At 35.5% G+C, this 25,980-nt stretch overlaps 1 protein-coding gene across 5 annotated transcripts in view; it reads right to left on the reverse strand.

The window, feature by feature from the left end:
* Positions 1-1,197: 1,197 nt before the first annotated feature.
* MLF1 (myeloid leukemia factor 1) overlaps positions 1,198-25,980 on the reverse strand; it is a 32,158-nt gene continuing 7,375 nt past the window's right edge. The window contains exons 2-8 of one of the 5 annotated variants that reach the window (XM_073898085.1): positions 17,067-17,214; positions 12,057-12,098; positions 8,256-8,315; positions 7,034-7,162; positions 5,160-5,319; positions 3,024-3,162; positions 1,198-1,525 (exon numbers count right to left, since the gene is read on the reverse strand). In XM_073898085.1, coding sequence (XP_073754186.1) covers positions 1,420-1,525; positions 3,024-3,162; positions 5,160-5,319; positions 7,034-7,162; positions 8,256-8,315; positions 12,057-12,098; positions 17,067-17,214 — 784 coding nt within the window. In that variant the 3' untranslated portion in view covers positions 1,198-1,419. Of the gene's footprint in view, positions 1,526-3,023; positions 3,163-5,159; positions 5,320-7,033; positions 7,163-8,255; positions 8,340-12,056; positions 12,099-17,066; positions 17,215-25,980 lie in introns of all 5 variants that reach the window. The other 4 variants (XM_073898083.1, XM_073898095.1, XM_025879805.2 and 1 more) reach the window with 4 other exon arrangements.

The following is a 25,980-nucleotide window of genomic DNA, read 5'->3' on the forward strand; positions in this document are numbered from 1 at the left end:
CAATCATTCAGGTTTACAGAATACCAAATGCATTTTTCTAAATGTCACAAAAAGGCTGAGCAGAGTTTCTCCAAGGACACTCCAACTTTAGAATGTTAACTGTGGAGACAGATTAAACTGTTTGTGGGAAAGGAGAGCAGAAATACGCTACCTTAAGAAGTTAGAAAAAAAAAAAAAAAAAAGTTAAAGAGAAAGGTCAATGTAAAGTCTGATGAATGTTAAGAATGTAATATGGAACAAAAAAGAACACAGTGTATAAAGAAATTATAAAGAACAAAACTCATATATATTAGCAATTTAAAATTTCCTTAAAATTCAGAATTATTTGATTATTCATTATTACCAATAATAACTAATTTCTCATAAAATAGTACTAGTATAATTTTGCTTTATTTTTTAAAACCTTTGTTTTTTAAATTTTATTATGTTATGTTAGTCACCATACATCATTAGTTTTTGATGTAGTGTTCCATGATTCATTGTTTTCATATAACACCCAGTGCTCCATGCAGAACGTGCCCTCTTAATACCCATCACCAGGCTAACCCATCTCCCCTCCCCCCTCCCCTCTAGAACCCTCAGCTTGTTTCTCAGAGTCCATAGTCTCTCATGGTTCATCTCCCCTCTGATTCCCCCCCCCTCATTTTTCCCTTCCTTCTCCTAATGTCCTCCATGCTCTTCCTTATGTTCCACAAATCAGTGAAACCATATGATAACTGACTTTCTCTGCTTGACTTATTTCACTTAGCATAATCTTAAACCTAGCTGGCTGGAGCACTTGGGTGGCTCAGTCGTTAAGCGTCTGCCTTCGGCTCAGTCATGGTCCCAGGGTCCTGGGATCGAGCCCCACATCGGGCTCCCTGCTCAGTGGGAAGCCTGCTTGTCCCTCCCCCACTCCCCCTGCTTGTGTTCCCTCTCTCGCTGTCTCTCTCTGTCAAATAAATAAAATCTTAAAAAAAAATAAAGCTGTTGGCTATATAACACATCAAATCTGATTTAAATAATTTTACCTTTATTAACATCACTGTAGTACTGTGTTAGTGAAAACAGAGTATTTTTTAACATTTTACTTTCTTATAACTAATAAATATGATAAAACTAGCTCTACATTCAATCGAATATATAAAAGAAAACATAGCCAAAAGAAAGATAATTGGGAAAGCAAAATCAGCTTTAAAAATCAGTATGTTTTAAAGAAAAGAGTTTTATAGAATGTTTAGCAATTAAGTTGTTGAAAATCAAAGTTTTATTCCTAAAGTATGGACAATATAAAGCTAGCACTTCCAAGAACATTCAGATAGCAGAAGAAAGTTAAGTACAGTACTGATTTAACAAGGGATTGGTCTTATGTGTATTACCCAGCACCATTACTTTCTCTGTTAAAACAATCAAAACTAAACAAATCAAATGCAAGGCTATTTATTTTTTGTTGATTTTCACAGGTGATCCTTTGATGTTGAGTTTGTCCACAAAAACATTTGATCTTCTTCCATGTTCAATGGCTGGACTTTGATGAGGTTTCTCCCTGAGAAATATAATATGAACATAAATACCATTTTTTAAATAGCCAGTAGTTTACAAATCAATACAAACATGATAAAAAAAAAAAACCACTGTAATTTATGGAGAGTTTTATCCAAAACTTCCATAATAGCTTTGAAAAATATATGGGAGATTACTTCATTAACATTTAAGAGCGCAACAGCTGCTTTCCTGAGATAGATTTAACTGTTTAACCATGTCATCCAACATGGCAGCCACTAGCCACATCATTTACATTTAAATTAATTAAAATAAAATAAAGTTTAAAATTCAGTTCCTCAGTTGCATCAGCCACATTTTAAGTGTGGTTCAATAGCCACATGTGGCTAGTATAGATACATAACATTTTCGTTATTACAGAAAATCATTCCAGAAAGTTCTACTGGACAGTGCTGGTTTACAGAAAATGCCACTGATAGGGCCATAGATTTACAGATCATCTATAAAGAGCATGCTTTCTTTAACAGGGACCTGGATTTCATAGTCAAACTTAGTACTGTAAGGTTTTTTATCAATAAACTTTTCAAAGTTAGACAAATATTGTCTAAAAGTAATACAGAAGCTAATTTTATACAGAAATTAGGGCTCTAAAATCCTAAATAAGTATTTTAAAATAAAAGACGCTAGCTCATGAAATTCTGCACAAGGCTTCTGATTTACTTGATACCCACTTGTCCACCGCTGGTTCTGTTAAAACTTTCACTTTCTGCAGCAATCCTCCACTCTCTTATGGCCTAGAACAGATTTCTGTTTTAAGGCCTGATGAGGCCTCTCTCTCTCTCAAGTGTAAACTTAATAGGAACGAGGTATTGTTTTCCATTTTTCCTCCAGAGAGCCAAATTAAATTCCAATTCTAGAATATACATTCATGTACAAAAATCTCTATAATCTTTAAGGTGTGGTTTCAGCACAGCTATTCCAAAGGTAATCCCAAAGGAGGCTAAAGTTTTGGAAAAATTCTTCCAAAATAGCTAATATCTAATGCCTAATATAGGTGCAGATAATGTTATATACTATACAAGTATCTAAAAATGCGTTTACCATTGACTTATTAGGAGAGTTTTGTTATAAGCCTTTCAAATAGAGCCCCTCTCTCCTTATCATATCTCTAGATACCAATATCTTTACCTGGCATGAAATGTATGACTCCTACTATATCCAGATTAAAATCTGCTTTACAAGAGTAACTACATTATGGTATTTCACTTTTCCTTAGAAGGATTTTAGCCCCTATCTTTTGAAGCATAATTTGCTAGTGAGTTACTAATCATACAATCTTAAAATATTATTAGTTTTTAGATACAAATTCAAATTTGTGTGGAATGCTCAGATAAAATGTAAAATCATTACATCCTTCACAAAAGATACTGTTGATACAAACAAGGGATGTTAATCAAAACTTCCTGATACAGAGGTAAAATTATGTAACTTTTCTCCTAATTCTTCTTAAAAAACACAATTTATTTTAGAAATAACTTTACCTTCTTTTAAGTTCTCGGCAGCCTGAATTCTCATGACCAACACTTCTCATCCTAGGGTTTTCTACATTGTGCCACTGTCCCACTGGTTTGTACTTCAAAATCTCATTTTGCCACTCACTGTCAAAAGCATGAGCGTCACCTACATTAAATATCAAAATAAAGGGGCAAGTATTAAGATATCAACTGTCAGTAACTGCCTTGGCTCCCACATACTTGATTTTGGCCTTGTGTTTCCATCAGCCTAACCTCAAGACAGAGGCAGGGAACTGCTCCAAATATAAAGGTCTTTGATTCAGAGTAGTATTTCCTTTTTTGTCTGTTCCTCTTTTATTCCTATTGATAATTTGGTTATTGATGATTTTTTTTAAAGATTTTATTTATTTATTTGACACAGAGAGAGCAGGCCCAAGAAGCCAGAGCAGCCGGCAGAGGGAGAGGGAGAAGAAGACTCCCCACTGAGCAAGGAGCTGGATGTGGGGCTCGATCCCAGGACCCTGGGATCATGACCTGAGCTGAAGGCAGACGTTTATTCTGACTGAGCCACCCAGGTGCCCCGATGATCTGGTTTTTCATGCACCTGCTTGGATATCATATTATTCTATCCAGTGAACCCTTTGACCCAATTACACTTACAGTCTTTCTTCTTGGGTCATCTTCCTGGTGATCATGCTTTTCCTCAGTACTTGGGCACTTCTACTGTAACTAACACTTCCTATTAACCTCACCGTTTTCCTACATAATAACTTGGCTTACCTCGCAAGCTTCTGTTGTCAATTTCCTAAAACAGGTTACTCAACTGTCAATTTGTTATGAAGTAGGCAATCTAACTTTAATAACAACAACAGGTAAATGGTAATACTTGTTCTATCAGATGGCCTTTATAATAATAATGTGTTCCTTCACTGATTTTTTCTTCAACATGTTAATTATTGTGAAGTACTCTGTATATATTTAACTATGACAAAACTACAAAGATTAAAATTAAAGAAAGGTTAAGATGTTGTAGCTTCCATCTCATTGCATAAAAATAATTTTCTCCAAGCCAACCCTAAGAGAATTTCTTTTTCTGAAATTATATGATAATTTAAACCATTTCCATTTAAATAATTTAAATTTAAAGTGACACTTTTATTCAAAATACTTTTTGAAAGTAGATGAATATAACCCAAAAACCACAATGAGAAGAGTTAGGACACTGGAAGGACTTAAATGCATTGAAGAATGAATATAAAACCTAGAAAATGGAGAGGTGCCTGGGTGGCTCAGTCATTAAGCATCTGCCTTCAGCTCAGGTCATGGTCCCAGGGTCCTGGGATCGAGCCCTTCAGCTCAGGTCATGATCCCGGGATCCTGGGATCAAGCCCCACATCAGGCTCCCTGCTCAGCAGGAAGCCTGCTTCTCCCTCTCCCTCCCACTTACGTCTCTATCTGTCAAATAAATAAATAAATAAATCTTAAAAAAAAAAAAAAACCTAGAAAATGGAAAGACATACTTAATACAAGAAATTAAAATCTTATCTATACAAAAACTTAAGTGCCCAACAATACAGAATGATTTAAATAAATTACGGCCCATTCATGAAAACTTTTAGGTAACCATTTAGAATATTTTTGAAAAACAACATCATAGGTGACTGTTTTCACAGTTATAATGGTGAATTAAAATAGGCACAATATAAACTAGATAGTAAAATACTAATTTTGAGAAAAAGTATATGTGTTAATATATACATAAAACTACTAGGAAGAAATACATTAAAACATTAATAGTTATTTTGGGTTGGGATTATGGATAATTTTAGTTTTCTTTATTCTTTTTTTATACTTTTCAAATATATCTTAGAAATATTTAAAAACTCATTTTGCCTACTGGCGGTCTTACTAAATGACAATTCCAAAAGATTCCATTTTCCATGTATAAAACAAAAAATAAGTAACATTACCAAAAATCACTATAAAAAACAAATCTACTATGAAACAATGAAACCACAATTTTATTACTTTGATAAGGTAGTCCCTACATATTATTCATAAACTACCTTGAAATGACATCTTATGGAATGTTTCTACAAAAAACATTCATCAAGTTCTACCAGTATTTTAAGAGGAAGAATGCTATTTTCTGTGACAACTTACTTTCATTCATATTGATGAACTCTTGATTGACCTCTTCATCTCCAGTCTTGTTGTTCTTTGACTTTTTAATGACATGAGCTCGGTCATGAAGATGATGACCAACAGCCATTTTTTCTAGTCCACTATCAGAATCTCTCATTGCTCTCCTAGTTTCCTTTATCTGTAAAAATGAGGAAAATAAAAATTAGTTATTACTTAAATATATAGAGAATGGATATAATTCTCAATTCCTCAGGACCTGTTTACTTATAGAAGTAAGACCATAAATCTACAGCCCTAAAAAACTGGGTACTCAGTTCCACTACCAACTTGCAGTAAAATTGTGGTAATAGTTCTCTGATATTTTAAAAACTACTTAAAATTAAAATGTCTAGGGCAAATAGAACCAATACAAACTTTTTCTAAATTGTAATCAAATGGCATAACAAATAATAACCTAATTATATAAAACTTAGTGCCTTCAACACTGTCCTTAATAGTGTAATAGTTGGGAGTACATCCCTCTAAGTAAGGGTAACTGATTATTCAGCAGTCATGTCGATGGGCTTGAATCTCATGGCTCCTACATATCAACTCTATGGGTTATGAGAATATTCATGATAGCCAAAGACTATTAATATTAGCATGGTTTGCTGTGGGATGGCAACAATTAAATTGTTTACATTTAAGATGTATGTTACTTATAGCAAGTTAAAATGAAAATGTGTGCACTATGGCAAGAGCATGATGAAAAGGTGTCTTTATATGTAAAAACTAAAAAATGGACTATTCACATGCATTAAACAGGCAAACCTAATTTTTTTTTTTTACTATAAGTACTAATGAGGAAGCGTAGAAATAGGAACTCTCATACCAGACTTCATGGGAGCTAACTGTTTCAATCACTGTGGGATAGTAACTTAGTAATTTTTAGGTAAAGATGAAGACATCCACCTCCTACAAACCAACAATACCCTTCCTAAACCATTTGCAAGAGGAGACATGTATAAAGATAAGTGAAAAATTAGAAATACCTAAAAATCAATCAACAGAAAAACAGATTAAAAACTGTGGTGTATCCATATTTCAGTTAATATATAGAAGTCAAATAAACAGCTCTATCTATAAACTTGAATAAATCTCAGAAACATTACTGAGCAAAAGTCAAGTTGCAGAAGACACATGCAGCATGAAACCATTTATATAAAGTTTAGAAACCCATAAAATAATTCATTATATTGCTTATGAAGCATACGTAAGTAATAAAATTATAAAAACATACATGAGAATGACAAGTTCCAGATACAGAAAAATGGTTCTTTTGTGGGGAGGGAGTAAAAGGGAAAAAAGGAACCAGGGAGGGAAGAGTGCACTGAAAGCTTTAACTGCATCTAATATTTTTGCTTAAAAAGAAAAAAAAAATAAGGGACAACTTAAAGCAAATAGAGAAAAATGTTATGAGTTGACTAAACTGGGTGGAAGGAATGTGGGTATTTATTACATTATTTTCTATATCTTTTCTGTACACTTGAGGTATTTCATGAGTTAAAAAAACTCATTTACTTCAGATATAAATTAAAAATAGATATTTATTTCATGAGACAAAGACTTCTTTTAATGTCTACTTACCTGGTCAACATGTAAAGGTAATAATAAACATCAATAGATATTTACATGAAAAAAGGCATCTGAGGTGGAGGGGGAGAAAAAAATGCCTTAAACTAAGTAAATACAGTTAGCATTATTGTGTTTCACAGTGATATGTGTCTTCTTCCCTCATCTCTACCCGCAGAGTACCAGATCAAGCTTAAATAATTAAAATCCAATATAGGTGATCGATAGATTTCACATTCCACAACTTTATAAAGCTCCAAGAACGCTCAGAAAATACTTACTCCTCCTGGAGCCCTACGGGTTTGAGTTGAGGCCTGGAAAACCTTTGGTGGCTCATCTCCTACTTTGGAATAAGTCATAACTGAGGAAGAACTAAATGAATGTCCATTTGGATCCACTGAAAGGTGACCCTAGAGATAAATATAAATTGTCAATCCAGAGAGTTTAGTCAAATATGAGGAACTGATTTTAGAGGATTCAAATAAGTAACAATACTAGCTAAAGTTCTACTAAGGATACCATACTATCAATATGGTATATCCAAATGGCACCCCCAGGAAGGTCCTCATCTCCTTCCATTTTAGGTACCAATTCTCACTCTCCTTGTGAGGAATAATAGGAAGTGACTCACTCAGAGATCCTTAAGTCTTTGTGATCAAAGACTTGCAGCTTAGATTTAAATATAGATGCTGTGCCCTGAAGCCTATGATGCCTTTATAGTCAGTGGTTGACCCTTGTGTGCAATTTTGCCAATGCTGAGCCCATCAGCCATACACCAAGTTTTATACCTCCTGTGGGTACCAGATTGCTAGATTATGAAAATCATTAATAATGCCCTAGATTTGGACATTCTGAAATGATCCTTAGATGTTAAACTGGATGACTAAATAATATGAGTCTTTTTCATATTGAATCAAGTTAATTTTTTAATGTTAATATTATGAGTAGAAAAGTAAGAGTATTAGCATTAGTTTATAACTATTTGGACTTTATGGATCTAATCCAATGCCTAAACATCATTCCTCAAATTTCTGTTTTCAGCTTTTTTTAAGAAAACACTAAAACTTAATTTCCTAGATGCTACAAATCCTTTTAGGTAGACAAGCTAAAAATAATTAAAAAGCCTGAATTCATATAAAATGTGCATTTACAATAGTTACCTTCAGCAGGATAAATGTTTTTGAGGTTGTGTTTTTTTTAATTTTGAAAGCTAATTAATGCAAACTCATAGATTGTGAAATCAATTTGGTGGGTTGTGACCAGGATTTTTAAAATATGAACTAAAATAGAAAATTAAGCACACACTGTAAATAGTATGATCATTTTCTCATAAAAATTGTTTCAGGTTTATTTATACAGTACACAAGTATTATGTACTGGGTCATACTGTTAAGATATATTTTTCAACCACTGTGGACCACGATTAAAAAAAAGTTGAAAGCCACAATAATATAGGGTACCAATAACTGAAAATAATGTTCTCATCAATTTTTTAGTACTTACAAAGTTTCTTTGTAATTCCTGCATACTGTTTCGCATATTTAACATCATTCGGTCCATTGCCTGAAAAGGGTTGACATCTGTACGCTACAGGATATTAGGAAGTATGTTATTAACTATTAGTACAACACAAAAGAAGCAAATCAACCTTCCCAAAACAGCTGAAATTTTTTTTTCTTGATTTACGCAGTGGGAGCTCATGCAGCACTCAACCAGGCAAAGATAATTTAAGGACTATACAAAAAAGCGATTCGTTAAAGAAAAAATGGAAGCATATACAAAATCTCAAACAGCCAACATATAAATGATTAGGGAGTTGCAACACTATAAATACATGCATACATACGCGTGTGTATATACACACATATATACATGCATGAACATATAAACACACATTTATCAACTTTCTCAAAACACAATTTAGTTATATTTAAATACTGGATGGTGTATTCTGGGCGGGGACAACTCTAGCATAGACTAGTTTTCAAGTTTTTCCTTCTTTCCCCTCAATCAATAAAACTTGGGTATAAGATACCAATGTCACTTCCACCAGTATGACACAGCTGATAGAAACTGCCTCTGAGATCTTTGGCTCTCCTTTACATAAAAGGATCCAAGTGAGAGAGGTTAATTCACTCTACTGGTAGGCCTGGAATTTGCTGCCTACCACAGAAGGCTCAGAACATTCCCTTTAGGCAGAGCATATGCTTCTTTAGAAGAATAGTTAATTCTTCTAGAACTGTGGTTTCTTAGTCAAAACTGATTTTGACTCCCAGGGGACATTTGTTCATAATTACATTCATTTTTGTGTGTCACAACTGAGGTGGGTGTATGACCGTCATCTGCTGAGAAAAGGTCAGGGACACTGCTAAAATCCTACAAAGACTGGACAGCCCCCCTAGAACAAGAATTTTCTAGTCTAAAATTTTGTCAATGGTGTCAGGGGCTGAGAAGCTCTGCTCTAGAAAAATCTGCTATTGATTTTAAGTTTTACCATAAGAACACTCATGAGAAATTAAAAAGTGAAGCACACATTTTAGCATGCCACCTGATGCATTGTTTACTATTATAAAACAGAAGGAGGGTTTGATTTAAGGAACTCCTCTACTCAAACAGAAGTCTTCTGAATCCTGTAAGGCACTGTAGTTCAATGCCAGTATTTCTGGCATTCTCTAGAGATTCTTTTGCTGTATGCCAAGCTGGGACTCAATAAAGAATTATCAAAGGCCTGTCTATGTCTCTGCCTTCCAATGGGTTTTTATTACTTGTAACAAAGGGAAACAGATGGGAAAACCAAATTCTCCTTTAGAACCTGCATTTAACACCACAGGGAACAACAACGGCACATTTAGGAGATACTGATATATCTTTGGGTACACAAAGGACTGCAGTAGAATTAATCTGCATTTCAGAGATTCAACACAATTCAGGAAACATTCTGAACACTTTGTTTCAACACCAGGTTGAGAAATCAGGGCTATATATGAGAGATACAATTCATGAGAGTTGGAAGGGCTAGCCCAAATGAGAAGAGGAGAAGAGGGAAGAAAAGATCAGATGTTTGGGTATATTCTGCCCTTTTCTCAATTCACTGTCAAAGTGTATCTGTACTTGCTGTGGGGTGGCCCAACAACTTGGAGTGACAAAAAGCGTGGGTACAAATTAGAGGTAAGATTCCAGTGGGCTCCTAAGGTCTTTGGGAACTTTGTACACATGTTCTTCTCTCTGCATGAATGTTTTTATCCTGAGTCTCAGCATAGTTTCTTCTCATCATTCCAGTATCACCTCCTTAAAAAGGCCAGCTGCAAAAGTAATCTCTGCTTCACCTCCCATCTGTCATTGTATCATTGCCCTTCTTCATCTCCTTCAGAGTACTTTGAAGTACTTTATCTGAAATTATTTTGTTGTTTATTGCCTGTTTTCCCATTCTGTAGAAATCACCTTTGTGAAGGCAGGGCTATCTTCTCTGTCTTATTCACTACTATATTCTCAATACTTTTAAAATAATTCCTGGCAGGGATGCCTGGGTGGCTCAGTCGGTTAAGCGGCTGCCTTTGGCCCGGGTCGTGATCCCAGGGTCCTGGGATCGAGTCCCACATCGGGCTCCTTGCTCAGCAGGGAGCCTGCTTCTCCCTCTCTCTCCTTCTGCTTGTGCTCTCTCTGTCAAATAAATAAAATCTTTAAAAAAAAATAAAAAATAATTCCTGGCACATAAGGAGGGCTCAATAAATATTTGCTGAATGAATGAACAAATTAGCTCTAGCTCAGCTCAAACCCATATGTTCAATTGTTCACCAGATAAATCCACCTGGACATACATGGATGCCTCAAATGCCCAACACCCCAAACTGAAATGATCCTTTGACCACCGCTGCTCTCATTCTATATGAATGCACTGTTCCTTAGCTCAGTGGCATTCCCATCTAGCTAATTCCTCATGCCAAAAAAATGGGCATAATACTTTCCTTTTCCCTCTCTACTTTCCTTTCAACCCAGTAAATCCCAAAGTTTTACCCATTCACCTCTTTAACTCTCAAATGAGACACCACAGGCATTGCCCAAGTAGAAGCCATTACTAATATTTCCCAGAGCACTTCAACGGCCTCCTGGCCTCCCTGCCTCATATATGGTCCTTCCTAATCTCTCCTTCCCTTGAAGGTACAATAATCTTTCAAAAACGAGAACCTGCCTCTATCACCATTTTGGTGAAAATTCATCAACTGCTTCCCCTGTTCTTAAGATAATGTCCACAGTCCTTACCAGGACAAAAGAAGTCCCTGGTTACCAACCATCCCATCTTTATCTACTCTCCAACTCATGCTCCAGGGCCAAGTGATCCTAACATCTTTGAGCTCCCTAGCCACCAGGTCTTTGCACATGCTGTTTCTTCTGTGTTGAACACTCTTTTTCTCCTCTCCCTTCTTTTCCTGGCTAATTCCTATTCAACCTTAAGGTTCCAGAAATCTCTGATTAACCTCCACACCACCACCCTAATACATCAAAAGGTCTGGGTAACAGGTTTTTTTCTATCTGTGCTTCCACAGCATGCTGAACTTCCTGATCATTTTAGTGATAACTCTGTGCTATAACTGCTTTTTTTAATTTGTCATTTGTCCCACTGAAGACTCTGGTCAGAAAGGACAAATGTGGCATGTCAAACTTTAAGGAGACAAATGGCTTAAGTCTAACACAATAAGAAGAAACTTTTTCATAAGAGAATAGATGCATCCACAGGAAATGTTCCAAAGTCATGCTATTCTCTGCTACTCCTCAGGCTGCTGCTTTTAAGTGTATTAGAAACTAGCATCACAGAAAAGAAACAGGAGTGGGAGAAAAGCTGGTTGTAGAATAGTCATTCTTAGATGTGGGAATGGAAAAGCAGCATGAACAAACTAACTTTAGAGTCCTAGAAAAAGCAGAAAATCTGAGCTTCTCCAAATGTGCTCCTCTAGCTACAGTTTGGTGCTTTAGCATCTTTTGGAAAGTCATCATAAGCATGTGGAAGTGTCCAAACTTTCAAACAAACTATGGGGATCCCTTTTGTTATTCAAGTGAATATTCATCTATTAAACTGTATTTTTTCTTTTTTTGAGACTGATTTTATATATGCTGATATGACTTAGTTCAGAAAAAAACATGCCTGAATACTCTAAGATTAATACACAAACAGGTTTCACTACAAATTCTAAAAAGCTATTTTGAAAATAAGTGAAACTGCATGCCAATTCACTTTGCTTGAGTTAATGAAAAACAAATATTTGTCAGAAAATATTGCTAAAATGGTTTGTGTCTCATGATACGAACCATACCACCAAAACTGCCAAAAGGCACAAGAGAATTCATTGCCTAGAAAAAAAAATTCAGTTAATTTTGGTTATGATATTTATTATATAGTAATCCCCAAAAAAGAAATGTACTATATAATCACATAGTTCAGAGCTGACAAAGTTTTAAATCATTTAATAAAAAAATCCTCAACATATATTTTAAAAACTATCCACTTATTATTCATCATAAAACCTGACAGGAGCCTGGCAGACAAATAGAGAGACCATATACCACTTTTAAATATGACTACTGTAGTATTTACCAAAGGCAGTTGAAAGAAAAAGTCTTTGCTATAGATTAATACAAACATTTCTCAAAGGAAATACAAATTCACACCAAAATTAAAACATAAGGTACAATTATTAAGATCTCATCTTTCCTTTGCTCAACTATTCCATATTTTTTAAAAGATGAGTTAAACTTGTTTATAACCGATTAAAAATAAGCAATTATCTACATTAGTAACATTTCAAAAGTAGAGATATTGGGCAAAAAAATTAATGAATACCTCCTAAGAACTAATACACGGAATAAAAAAAAAAACTTCAGAAAGCATCACATACAGATTTAAAAATATGTAGGGTCTTTTTTTTTATGATTTTATTTATTTATTTGACAGAGACACAGCAAGAGAGGGAACACAAGCAGGGGAAGTGGGAGAGGGAGAAGCAGGCTTCCCATGGAGCAGGGAGCCCGATGCAGGGCTTCATCCCAGGACCCTGGGATCATGACCTGAACCGAAGGCAGATGCTTAACGACTGAGCCACCCAGGCGCCCCTGTAGGGTCTTTGATAGGCAAAAGAATATTATAGAATTATCTAATAGTTCACAAATTGTATTCCTCAGTAGGTACAGATAAGTAAAAATAAAATTTTAGACAGACATATATACAAATTAAAAACTTTCATTACTTAGAAGTTTCAAATATTGAAAATTAAATTTTGGGGTAAATGGTATATGTAAAATTTTACCATCATTCAGTAATAATTTTTCCTTGTGTAAATTTTGTTGAAAAATAGAAAAAACTTGTGTACTTATATTAAATTTTATAATAAATTATATCAGATGATATATATTTATACTACATATTTAGAACAGTAATCTCCAAAGTGTATTGGACGCATCAATACAATTTCTCTATTTCTTTTCACTGAAAATAAAAACATTGTAGATTGACTCTGGTGCTATCACTCAATCTAAATGTTAGAGGGTTGCATGTCATACCTTGAATTATAAACTGCTTAATATATTTACAGATTAAATTATCTAGTTTTAGGGGCATCTGGGCGGCTCAGTTGGTTGGGCAGCGGAGTCTTGATTTCAGTTGGGGACATGATCTCAGGGTCGTGGTATCAAGCCCCAAGATGGGGTCAGCACTCAGTGCGTAGTCTACTTGTCCCTCTCCCTCTGCCCCTCCCTCTGCTCCTCCCCCCTCTCATGCTCTAACTCTAAAATGAATAGGTAAAATCTAAAAAATTTAAAAATTAAAAAAAAAACTAGTTTTAAACAAAACTAATCCTCTCAAAATGGACAAGTGGCTTAAAAATATCCCCATAAAGAAATTGTGAACTGAAGAAAATGCTAATATAAACAAGAAAATATCATAGCTGATGCTTCCCCTACTTTTGTAGGAGTCTTTGTTTTCCTTCATAAAATGGCTGACAAAGATGACAAATGTCAGAGAGGGCCTGGGTGGCTCAGTTGGTTAAGCATCTGACTGTTGATTTCAGCTTAGGTCACAGTCTCAGGGTCATGAGATCAAGCCCAGAATCAGGCTGTGCGCTGGGTATGGAGCCTGCTTAAGATTCTCTCTCTCCCTCCCCGCTGCCGAAAAAGACAAATGTCAAGTAATGGGCCAAAAATAAAGAAAAAATTATCAAGATGTCTATCTGAAATACAGATTTTCATCCACTATGCTTAAAGGCAACAGCATAATGGCTCACTGCTTAATCAAAACACTCATTTAAAAACTTGTAGCTTAGGGCACCTAGGTGGTTCAGTCGGTTAAGCTTTGGACTCTTTCATTTCAGCCTCTTCATTTCCACTCAGGTCATGATCTCAGGGTCCTGGGATCCAGTCCTGTGCTCAGCACCAGGCTCCACACTGAGTCTGCTTAGGATTCTCTCTCTCCCTTTCCCTCTGCCCCTCCCCACACTCATGTGCACTCTCTCAAATAAGAAAAATCTTTAGAAATATTTAAGAAAACTTTACAGCTTCACTAGAGGGAGAAAGAAGATTTCAATGAATTTTTATTAGTTTAAATGGACTAGAACAGCAGAATGCTCAAAAAAGCTGGTTGTTCTCTTGGCTGTGTTCTTTTCAAATAGCAGCAGTCTTTCCCATCTTCTGCAGTCAATTTCTAATTTCTGTTCCTACTTTCACATCTAGTTATAAAACACAGACTTAGAAAAGTTCAAGTTGGCATAGAGGTCTTTCGTTGCTATTGTTCGTTTGTTTTTGTTTATTTATTTTTGCTATTACCTTAGTATAAATTATAAAATGAGTTTTGGCTAAAAGAGAGGCTGAATGTTCCTTGGAAAATCTGCTGTAACTCTGTTGTAAATCTATATTTTAAAAAATTATTACTGCCCTAGGACAATACTCAGTACTCTTGGCTGGCAAAGTGTTTTCATACAGCTTGAACAAGAAAAAAGTGCATTGGTGTTAGCATTCTAACATAGCTGATACGATATAATGTCTTTTTTTTTTTTAAGATTTTATTTATTTGACACAGAGAGAGACAGTGAGAGAGGGAACACAAGCAGGGGGAGCGGGAGAGGGAGAAGCAGGCTTCCCACAGAGCAGGGAGCCCGATGTGGGGCTTGATCCCAGGACCCTGGGATCATGACCTGAGCCAAAGGCAGACACTTAATGACTGAACCACCCAGGTGCCCCTAATGTCTCTTTTTCCATTGGGAATAAAATCGTCACACCTTCCTTCTTCCACAAAAGCTACAAGTAGCTCATTTACGCACATAAATACAAAGTACTATATAGAGTCTTACTTCTGCCTTGCTATGGTTATAGCAGATAGACAAAATATTTCAATGCTCATGTTAAAGATAAAATTTCAGAATGTCTTTATAAGTGATATTTCTGCCCTCCTTGATAATTTTTCCTTAGATCTTAATTTTATTTATTTTAATTTTTTATTGTTATGTTAATCACCATATATTACATCATTTGTTTTGGTGTAGTGTTCCATGATTCATTGTTTGTTCATAACACCCAGTGCTCCATGCAGAATGTGCCCTCTTTAATACCCATCACCAGGCTAACCCATCCCCCTACCCTCCTCCCCTCTAGAAACCTCAGTTTGTTTTTCAGAGTCCATCATCTCTCCTGGTTCGTCTCCCCCTCTGACTTACTCCCCTTCATTCTTCCTCTCCTGCTATCTTCTTCTTTTTCTTTGTTCTTAAAATATGTTGCGTTATTTGTTTCAGAAGTACAGATCTGTGATTCAACAGTCTTACACAATTCACAGCGCTCACCGTAGCACATACCCTCCCCAATGTCTATCACCCAGCCACCCCATCCCTCCCACCCCCGACCACTCCAGCAACCCTCAGTTTGTTCCTGAGATTAAGAATTCCTCATATCAGTGAGGTCATATGATACATGTCTTTCTCTGATTGACTTATTTCACTAAGCATAACACCCTCCAGTTCCATCCACGTCGTTGCAAATGGCAAGATCTCATTCCTTTTGATGGCTACATAATATTCCATTGTGTATATATACCACATCTTCTTTATCCATTCATCTGTCGATGGACATCTTGGCTCTTTCCACAGTTTGGCTATTGTGGACATTGCTGCTATAAACACTGGGGTGCATGTACCCCTTCGGGTCCCTACATTTGTATCTTTGGGGTAAATACCCAGTAGTGCAATTGCTGGATCGAATGGTAGCTCTAATTTCAACTGTTTGAGGAACCTCCATACTGTTTTCCAGAGGGGTTGCACCAGCTTGCATTCCCACCAACAGTGTAGGAGGGTTCCCCTTTCTCCACATCCCCGCCAACATCTGTCGTTCCCTGAGTTGTTAATTTTAGCCATTCTGACGGGTGTGAGGTGGTTCCTTAGATCTTAATTTTAGACTTTGGAAATTGATAGCCCCAGATGTAAAAAAAACATATATATAAAAATACCACTATTCAGTAATTGAAAGAAAACAACTGGAATATGAGTAACACATGTTGGAATAATAAGAAAAAGAATGTGAAAATTTCATTTATATGGTAAATCTAATTTTATCCATCAAACTTCTTAGGATTATTTGAAATATTCAGCCTCTCTTTTAGCCAAAACTTATTTTTTTCCTGTATATTTATAATTTATACTGGCGAGATATGGCTCACCTTTTCTTCCCTAGGTTGCGATACATATGACATATTTATGTCTAAGTATGAAAGACTTAGGTAATAGCAAAAATTAATTAACTAATTAAGAGAAAACAAAACCAGAAACTCCTGTGGATTTTTATTCTAGAACTGCCATTCCTGAGTTTGAAAAAGCAATAGAAATAAAATGAAAAGAGAAGAAAATAAGATATATTAGCATCCTGGATTTTTTTTTAGTTGAATATGTTTGTAACCTCCTAGGTTTCCTCTCAGATAAAACTTACGAAAATATTCTGTAGTTATGCAAGGATTTAAATACAGTTAAAAGTTAATTTAAGTTTTGAAGGCCCCCCAAGGTAGCCATGCAGAACAAACTATAGACACTTATGAAAACTAATGCTCTAAGTTTGGCTTATAATATATAACTCTATGGTCCTAAAGTTTTGGTAGTGGGGTGGAATTTCATACAGCTAACAATTCATTGTTAAAGGATTCAGCTTTACAACAAGACCACCTTTTTATATAATAGTTATTTCTATAACATAAGCATTATTCATATCCTAACATCATAGATAATATTCTTCTGTAATAATTTTCTTCAAATTCTATAGGACCTTCTCACTAACTTAAAATAAAGAACTTACAGTCAAGGAATTTTCGCCATCATCATGTCTGATACGATTATGAGCTCTTCCTCTACCATCAGAGATGCTGAGCAAGTCTCTTCCAAAAGGTTCAGAAAAACTTCTCATCATCTGTCGCATACTTTCTCGGTGTGCAAGAAAAGAATCACTGTTGAAAATACATATAATCATCTAAGTGTAAGGGCTGGAATTTAAATAATAAGTAGGCAGCTAAATACTACAAAGAATTATTTTGGGTTGATATGCTTGTTAAAGAGACAAAAGAAGAGTTTAAGTGAATGGAATTATCTCACAAAGACCCATTATTCATGAATACAAAAACTGTTCCATTTGCTATCTACTATAATTAATCTATGTATAATAAAAATAAACCTCTATTTAACCCTTACTGTATAAAAATGACAAATACAAAGTAACACATCTCAGGTAGCTTAAGCCAGCAGTAAGGGAAATGGCAAAAAAAAAAAAAAAAGGACTGAAAAATACTGCTACCAGGTAGAGGTCATTTTAGGCAGTCAAAAATATAAATTCTAGTAAGAACCAATAAAGAATGCTAGCTTATTTATTTTTTTAACTCTTATTTATGGAATATGAGCACTGTATTTTTTATTTGTGTCATTTCTCTTGTGTAAAATAACGAGGAGTGGGATTGTATGATTAACTTTATAAAAAATGTGAACTAAGAGTTCTAGTTGTGCTACATTCTTACTGATAGTTGGTATTGTCAGTCTTTAATTTTAGCCATTTGAGTGGTGGTGTAATAGTATCTCATATTTTGTATGTCATTCATAGATCTTCTTTGATAAAATATGTATTCAAATTTTTTCCCTATTTTAAAAAACCAGGTTGTTTTTCTTATTGTTATAGACTTATAAGAGTTCTTTATATATTGTAGACATAAGACTTTGATCAGATATTTGTCTTGTAAGTATTCTTTTCCTAGTCTTGGTCTTGCCTTTTCATTTTCTTAACATCAACTTATTCAGCCACATAGCTATGGATCTTTGCTAGGTCTTCAGTTTTCACCAGACTAGGACCTTTGTGTAGTAGTTTTATTTCTGAGTTTTCTCTGTCTTTCATCTTTAATTTCAATTCTTATAACATTTTACATATTTCTATAAGCTGCTTTCAATTGTTTTTAGGAGACTACGGGAAGTACAATTTTTAAAATGAAGGGACAAGTTGGAATAGGAAGTCAGAATTAGACAATCTGAGGGAAGTATGGTTAAAAAAAGTAAATTCTGTTATTTTAATGTACCTTCTGAATTTACCCTGTGAAAGTTAAAAGGCTTCCATTTTTATTTTATATCTAATATGAGAAATTTATTTGCGGTTTCCTCACAAAATATTTGATATTATTAAATTTAATTTCAGTTAGGAATATTATATATGTGTGGTAGCCAGCTTCTAAGATGGCCCCCAATGATCCCCTTCCCTTAAGGATGGGCTGGATTTACTGACTTGTCTCTAATAGAATGTGTCTTCTGCTTGGGCATTGTCTTAGCAAGATGACTCACTCTGGGGCAAGCAGCTGCTATGCTATTAGGCAGCCTGGTGAGGCCTACGTAAGTCAGCTCTTTAGAAGCAGATTTTTGAGACCAGTCAACAACCACGTGAAAGAACTTGGAAGTAAATTCTCTATCAGTCAAGCCTTGAGATAACTGCAGCCTTGACTCACAACTTGATGCAGCCTCCTAAGAAGCCCTGAGTCACAACCACCTAGGTAAGCTGCTCCTGGATTTCTAACCAATAGAAATTATATAATAAATGTTTGTTGTTTTAAGCTACTAAATTACAGCAGCAATAGATTACTAATACATATTACATCCCAAGGAACAGTGCATAACACATCTAAAACTGTTCCCATTCTAAGTCTTCAATTTTACTGGTTTTTTTATCTAAAGACTGGGAGGGAAATGAATGCAAATCTTTAAAAATCAGTAGTTTATCTGTAGGTCTGTTATGACATTGTGAGAAATTTTTTTTTTTTTAGATTTTCACCAAATTTTGAGACTGTTTGGGATGGTACAAATTAAAATATAAGCTTCTATAAACCTCAGGAGGATGGCGTTTCTCAGACAGGTAGTCTTACTCTAGAGCAGTTGAAATTAAGGCACAAGAAGCCCATGAAACTGTTGATTAGAAGCTATAAGTCTCATGTATTAAAACACTTGAGCCAGAGAAAACCAACTGGTTTAAATGAGTACCCCTTCTCCAATCAAAAGTCACTAAGGAAGAGGTTCAGAACTGCAGGTACTGACTGCAATGCAGCTGCTTCTCTATGTAGCATGTACCCAGGTGAGTAGAGACTTTAAGAATGGTAAGCAACTCTCCTCAAAAATGATGGAGAGACCATCTGATATATAGAATGGTTCAAATTCAATAAACATTTATCATGTATACTGTGTGGCAAGCACAGAAGCTGATTACTGATCTAGAGGAACTTATAGTCTGACAGAGAAATGAGACATATGTTTTAAAATTAAGATTATAAACCTTGGATATTAATTTGGCTAATGTAAGAAAATGCCATAAATTTAGTGATTTAAAACAACAAATTTACACTTTTACAGTTCAGGGGGGCAGAAGCCCATAATGGATATCACTGGGCTACAATCAAGGCGTTGGCAGGGCTGGTTCATTCTGGAGGCTGTGGGGGAAATCTGTTTCTTCCTTGCCTTTTTTCAAGCTTCTAGAGACTGCCCATATTCCTTGGCTTGTGACCCCCCCTTTTTTTTCCATTTTCAAAGCCAGCAGCATAGCATCTTCAAATCTCTGACTCTTCCACATTTAAAGGACGCTTGTGATTAAATTGAGCCTACAGGGTACTCCAGGTTAATCTCTTATTTTAAGGTGATTAATAATCTTAATTTCATCTGTAACCTTAATTCCTCCTTGTCATGTAAATTAACATATTCACAAATTCTGGGGATTAGGACATGGATATCTTTGGGAGAAGGGGAATTATTCCACCTGCTACAGATATATTCCTAAAGTCACATTATTTAAAGCAATTTCCAACTGTTCCTCTCAGTCTGCATAAAAGTCTTAGAAGATTGAAATGCTATAAAATACGGCCAGTGATTAACCTGGCACGAGAACACTGAATGGGATTTCTATGACTGATGATTAAAACAGTAAAAAGAACATAAACCTATTTTACAACAAGCCAAAAGAGATCCTGAAAGCATCAGCTCCTGAAGTATCCACCTCAATGGCAGCATTCCCTCTGCACTAAATGGCCTGATTTGTAACCATTATTCCTTCTTATAATTCAAGGTGACTTTTGAGATCCTTTCTTAGAATACTAAATGATTACAAAGTTAAAAAAAGAAAAGTAAGTAAGAACTTACAAAATCCATACCAATGAAAACTACTTTCTGTTCTTATGTAGCAAAGTAAGACATCTATTATTACTCCCCATCCCACCAAACCCATTTCCCGACACTCTTTGAGCTACTGTCTCCTTCCCTTTAGCAGTTAAAATCTTCCACTAGTCATCTATATTTGTATCCTTTATTTCCTTGGAGTACATTCACTTTATTTTACAAATGCCCCTTTCCTTCCCTTCACTTCTGCATTACAACTCCAAGGATTCCCTCAACCTTCCAACTACTGAAACCCAAAGTCATTCCGGTTCCTTGAATACTCAGCATCTCTAACTTTGGAGCAATGTACTGTTCAGAGCCTTGTTTGATAAATGCCTCCTTTAAATTCTCCTTTCATTGTTCATTTTCCTTCTCATTTCCTTCTCAACCTTGACAGAGCTTCCTGAGTGTCACAGACAGATAACTGGTGTGTCAGCCTTGAAGCAACCAGTTGGGGCCTGAGCCAGCCAAAGCCCCTGGCACTGGTTACTTCTTTCTTTCATCAGTCTTTCCTTCTTGTACCCCAAGGTGCTTTGCAAATATTTTCTAACTGTAAGTGACATTAAAATGTTAAAAAGTACCGTCTCCTAAAGACATACAGTCCCCAACTTACGACGGTTTGACTTACGATTTTTGGAATTATGACGGTGTGAGAATGCTACACATTCAATAGAAACTGTGCTTGGAATTTTGCATTTTGATCTTCTCCTGGGCTAGCAATATGTGGTACCACACTCTCTGGTGATGCTGAGCCACAGCAGCAGCTGCAGTTCCCAGTCAGCCACGGGATCATGAAGGCCAACAGCCGATGCACTGATAACCTCTGTGCCCATACAACCATTCAGATTTTCATTTTCAGTACAGTAGTTAATAAATTACATGAGATATTCAACACTTTACTGGAAAATAGGCTTTATGTTAGATGATTTTGCCCAACTGTAGGCTAATGTAAGCATTCTAAGCACGTTAAGGTAGGCTTGGCTAGGATAAGCTATCGTGTTCAGTAGGTTAGGTGGATTAAATGCCTTTCAAATCACACTATTTTCAATTTACAGTGGGTTTATCAGGATGTAACTCCATCTTAAATTGAGGGAGATCTGTACTTTTTCTGGGCTTTATGCTTCATCTGTTCTTGTTTTCCCTGGCCTCTGTAGGGCTAATTCCTTTTAACTTGAACATGCTTAAAAATCACTGGAGGCACTTATTAAAATTCAGATTCCTGAAACATACACCCAAGGATTTTTGATTCATTGTATCTGGGGCATGGCCCAATTAATCTGCATTTAAGCAAGCGTTTCTATTAATCCTAATGCAGACAGTCCAAGAACCTCACATGAATAAACACTAATCCTCTTCAACCATTTTATCAGGGACCTCTAGTTCAATTTCTGCTTGTTTTGATGTAAACGGTCTCCATTTATTTAACAAATATTTAACAAATATTTACTGGATACCTATGTAAAAGGCACTGTGCCAGGAAGTGGGAATAGAGCCCTGCTCTTACAATAGAAATTGTAATACTTTCTAAAATACTCAGAGTATAAATTATAAATAACAATAAAGTAATTTTTGGACATTTGCCTACTACATTGTAGTAAGTCTTTAATCTAACATTTCCAACACTGTCTGTTTCCCTAACCAGCTCTTCCTCTTTATGTCTCTTTTTCTATTAAGGGCACAGCCATTATTCTCCAAGTTATCCAACTCAAAACTTCAGGAATGGGCCAGATGTTAGTTGGGTTTTAATCTGTCCTGTGCTAGCTTCAAGAGAGGAAACAGGTGAACTCTGGTTCCATGGGAAGAATAAAGGAGATGGCAAGCGGTCTAGTTCAATCTCCCTCTATCAAGAAAAGTTGAGGTTGGTTTACTTCTGAATTATCATGACTTCTTATATCTTACTATTTCTTTTCTGGATTCTAACATCTAGTAATTTGAGCAGAGTAAATTTTTAGTAGTCATGTCTAAGTTTCTTTCACACCCGAACTGAAACAGTGGCTTATCTGGGTATACAATTCTAAATCATTTCTCCTATTTTGAGGATCTATATTGCTTCACTATCTTCCTTACTTAGTGTTAAGAGAAGAGTGATGACAATCTGGTTCTCATTCTTTCTAAAGAATCTACACTCTCAGGGCCCCTTGGTGGTTCAATCAGTTGAATGTCTGCCTTCAGCTCAGGTCATGATCACAGGGTCCTAGGATCGAGCCCTGCATCAGGGCTCCCTGCTCAGCAGGGAGTCTGCCTCTCCCCTTGCTCATGCTCTCTCAAATAAATAAAATCTTAAAAAAAAAATCTATACTCTCTGGAAGATTTATGATTCTTTTCTTTTTAATGTATCAAAATTACACTATTATGCTTCTAGGTATAGAATTTAAAAAAAAATCCTGACAACCCTCAAATTTCCCTTTCCAATGTGTGTTCCTAAGGATTTCAGTCTTTGGTTAATTTTACAAATTGTTCTTAAAATATTTCTTTGCATATTTACTATTCTATCTGTTCCTTCTTTGTAGAATTTGAACCCTCTATGATTTTGTCCTACATATTGCAAGAAATGCCTTGGCTCAGTTTCCCAGGTTACTAATTTAGTCTTTGATAGTGAAAATTCTACTTAACTCATTTTTTTTTTCATTTTAAAATCAAAATTTTAATTTCTGGTATCTCTGGTTAGTTTTTTTCAGAATGAATGCACTATCCTCTAACATCTCTAAAGTTTTTCACATTTAATCCATTTCAATCTCCTTTTGATGTGCTTTTCTACACTGCAGACACTAGAAAGTTTAAGATTTAGTTTCCTAGACTCTACTGCAGCAAAGTTTCTGGACTTAGGTTCAGCCAGTTGTGGGCCATTATTTGAGAACTGGAAAGTAGAAGTGTGGCAGAGTCTGTAAGTACTAGTACTTCTCTTATTTGGTAAGCATGATCACAGAGGTACACAGTCTTTCTGTAGCAGTGTTATCGGAAGTCCATCACTAGAGCTTATGGGTACTGGGGGCCAGACAAGAGAAATCCATTTTGCTGGTATGGGTCCCCAAAGGTACACCATGACTTTAGAGTTAGCAGCAGTAGCAGCGGCTTCCCAATTCAACAATTCTTAGTGCAAGAAGTGGCCGCTGCTCCCTTTGTGGTCTGGACCTCTGATGTGGCTTTGGGAGTCATTCCTGAAAGTTCAATCTAGAGTCTGTTTCTTAGACCATCACAAAGATTCTCTAAGCTGTTTAAAGGCCTGTAATAAATTCTTTTCTGCCTAAAGTCAGGAAATTTTGTTTTCTGCAACTGAGCCAATGTAAGTAGGAAAGTACACATTTACGTTTGTCAGCTTTAATCCCATTCCAGCACTTTTCAGTAGTATTGACTATTCAAACTATTTTATCATTTTTCTTTTAAGTACTCTTCACTATCTTCTTTTCTACTTTCTTTTCTTTCCCTCAAAAGGCAGGCATAGGTCACCACTATTGAGAGTCAAAGGGGAAATTTTTTTAAAATTCAAGTTAAAAACAGTCTTGCTACTGACTATTGATAATAAAATAACATACAGAAACTATTGTTTGTCTTTTGTTAGATTAAAAGCTTCTTGAAGAAAGGGAACATCTCTCTCTCTCTCTCTCTCTCTCTCTCTCTCTCGCTCAATCCACTATCCAAAATCAGCCTGCAGACGTTTCTTTCCTGACTGATGGAACAATAACGAAGAAAGGACAGGAAAAGAGCCATCAAAAACTTTCCAGCGCTTTTAAAAGAATGTAAATGGAATATTATGCGACCTTTAAAAGAGCAAGGCAGATGTTTATGTGCTGACATGGAAGGATTAGCAAGATCTATATCTCCGTATGTGTAAAAAATTCATGTATACATGCTTATAAATGTATGGAACATATCCCTAGGAAGCTACATAGCAAACCGGTCACCGTGGTTGCATTCGGGAGGGTAACTAGATGGTTGAGGGCTGAAGGTGAGAGGGAGTCTTTTTTTGGTCTCAATAAGCTATTTTATTGAAGTATAGAACATACAGAAAAGTGTACAGACATAACTGTATAACTCACTGAGGTTTTTTCCCATCTTAAGCATTTTTAAATGCACTTTAGTGCCAAGTATACTCACATTGTTGTGGAAAGGGAGTCTTAACCGTGTACTCTTCTGTACCTTTTGTTTTTGCCATAAGCATGTATTACATATTCCAAAAACACACTTTTGAAAAAGTAAAGTACCTTGATACCTTATAAAATAAGGTATTAATTACCAAATATTGGACGTTACTGAATTTTAAGATTTAAAAAAAAATTTTAAAGTCTTCTAGTGCACGTGTAAATATGGAAAATTGATATGGGAAAAGAGTTCTGGAATTCCAAATCATATGCAAATGTTCACTCAAGGCTGTATAACTGTGTTTTTCCTAATAGTAATAAAGCTTATCTCAGCAAATCCCACTAAAATTATGCCAATTTATCTTATTCTGTGAAAACCCTAAAGTATATTAGCTTGTGAAAGTTTGTGGTGAGATGCTACTAAATTTTATGTCTAAATAAAGTAATATTTCCAAACTGTTATTAATTCGGCATTAGTTTTAAAAATATGCTAAAGCAGAAACTGTCCTCCAAAAACACTGTGTAGTTCTGAGGCCTTATTGCCTTGATTAAACTTGGAACAAAATTCCTGAAAAGTGAATGTAGAAATTTGTTATGTTTTGAATGACTGAGTCTACCATATATGGTGCAAAGGTGAGTGTTTTTAACTTAAAGAATTTTTTTAAACTACTGTGGTTAACTAACACTGCTTTGCAGTTCAGAAACACAGTATCTCAGCAGTAAAGTTTTACTAAAAATAAAGAACAAGGTGTCAATAGTTCCATCAATCACAATTTAATCTTCTCAGAAAGCAGTGCCATTGCCCAGGTACACTTGATGATATTAGAAAGTACTAAAAAATAAAAAGATGAGTATTCTCTAAATAAATCTAATAGGGAGGCTGTATATGAGAGTGTTTCTAGACTGCTCTCTTCTATAGATCTGTTTATTCTTGTCCAACATAAATTGTTTTAACAGAAACTGTTAAATAGAAAAATGTAGTTAATAATGACTTAAATATAAATAGGTCACCTGCATACCTGACCAACGTGATAATTTCCAACCACCTCCGCATAAGGAACACTGTTGGTCTGGATGATTGATAACCACTTTACAAATCACTTGTTTGACAAATCCATATTCTAAAAAATTGTAACATGTCAGTACTCTCAATTCTCTGTTTGTACTCCTGCCATAACTCTCTTTTCCTCTACATACCAATCCACTTAGGAACACTGCTGTACTTTCCAGCCTCTTTCCTGCTCACTGACAAATTTTATGCAAAGTCATAAAAGGAAAGTGCTCTCTCCAGTGTGTGTGCAGGTTGAAGATACTCTTATTGCAACTGAATACAAAAATTTCTACAGGAAAATTATTCTTAATCGAATTAGTAACTGAATCTCCCAGAATGAAGAGTTGCTTTAGATAAATGTTGGGTATTAACTGGAAAAACGTAATTGTACTAAATTCACTCAGGAAATATAAAAT

Source organism: Callorhinus ursinus, unplaced genomic scaffold (genome assembly GCF_003265705.2).
Source record: "Callorhinus ursinus isolate GAN/ISIS: 27379988/994484 unplaced genomic scaffold, GSC_fseal_2.0 scaffold1, whole genome shotgun sequence".
Taxonomy (NCBI): domain Eukaryota; kingdom Metazoa; phylum Chordata; class Mammalia; order Carnivora; family Otariidae; genus Callorhinus; species Callorhinus ursinus.